Raw genomic sequence first — 1,158 nt, 5'->3', positions numbered from 1 at the left:
AGTACTTAAGGAAATTATACTTTAAAAAATGTAACTGAATGTAATGTTTTCAGAGAGTTGGATTTTAAATGCCATTAAATTAAAAGTAAGGACTGTAAGTACATATTTATATGTAATTTCATAATTACAGGTATTGTCTTTGTAATATGATTAAGGTGAACAGCTGAATGCATTTATGGTAAACTAAAAATAAATACTTTACTTTGCTTTAGAATGTTAGTCAGAGGTCAGACTTTACAGCACGACAAAAGATTATTAGCACATAATAATTTAAATATTGGACATTATTAAAAAGTGCAGCTGAGTGATTACTTTTAAGTACACTTAAGTGGTTTGCAGTACTTAGATGATTTGAAGTATACTAAAAGTTCACATTCAGTAGTTTTAAAAATACTTCTTTTTCACGAGGGTAAGCATAATTTTTCTGCATAGCAAAGGTGTACATGGAAGAAAGGTTTCAGTGTTGAGCCTGTTTTTGTCATAGTCATTCGAAAAAACACATTGAAAAGGATCTATAAACCTGTTTATCAAGGCTTTTATGAAGCAACATAAAATCTTGAGCTATTCATCAATTCTTTTGAGGAAAAAAGGAAAAAGAAAAGTTTGTATCAAGCTTGATGCAAGATAGAGTTTCTGTTCTGTAAATCTGATTTATTAAGGCAGTTAAGTTTATATCTTAAGTTTGCTGTGTGGAAGTTCTTCCTAGAAATAATATATGCTATTTTCTTTATTATGCTCTTAAAAAGATTACTTATAAACTGCAGATTTTGACACTCTACTTACTGAATTTCAGTCCAATGGGTCCAGTCAGCACCAGGTGGAGTCCCACATCAGGAAGAAACTAGACTCACTTATGAAAGAGTCTCAAATCGGGGACAAAGAGGACACAGACAGTTTCTCTATCAGAGCGCTGCTCCGTGCCACCCATGAGGGCATCCAAAGAAACCTGCGCAAGGTAAAGTAGCTCTAACTGTGATTTTACGTTCTGAAGTCTGTGTAAAGATATAATGTTGCATGAAGCAGCACTTAAAACAACAAGACACAAACCCATTTCAGCCCCTACTGAAATAGGCAGCTCTAAAGAATGAAAGAAAGAAAAAAGGAAGAATTAGAATACCTAATCACTGTGCGCACATTAGTCTTGCAATCCAGAAAAAG

At 33.3% G+C, this 1,158-nt stretch overlaps 1 protein-coding gene across 1 annotated transcript in view; it reads left to right on the top strand.

Moving 5' to 3' along the window:
• LOC107566580 (1-phosphatidylinositol 4,5-bisphosphate phosphodiesterase eta-1-like) overlaps positions 1–955 on the top strand; it is a gene marked incomplete at its 3' end in the record, with an annotated part of 86,278 nt that extends 85,323 nt beyond the window's left edge. The window contains exon 11 of the mRNA XM_016252069.1: positions 794–955. Within this exon, the coding sequence (XP_016107555.1) occupies positions 794–955 (162 nt within the window). The remainder of the gene's footprint in view (positions 1–793) is intronic.
• Positions 956–1,158: the final 203 nt, after the last annotated feature.

This window comes from Sinocyclocheilus grahami, unplaced genomic scaffold (genome assembly GCF_001515645.1).
Source record: "Sinocyclocheilus grahami isolate Dianchi unplaced genomic scaffold, SAMN03320097.WGS_v1.1 scaffold1086.1, whole genome shotgun sequence".
Taxonomy (NCBI): Eukaryota; Metazoa; Chordata; class Actinopteri; order Cypriniformes; family Cyprinidae; genus Sinocyclocheilus; species Sinocyclocheilus grahami.
Note: the sequence above shows the minus strand (reverse complement) of the source record. Positions and strands in the feature narration are given on the sequence as shown.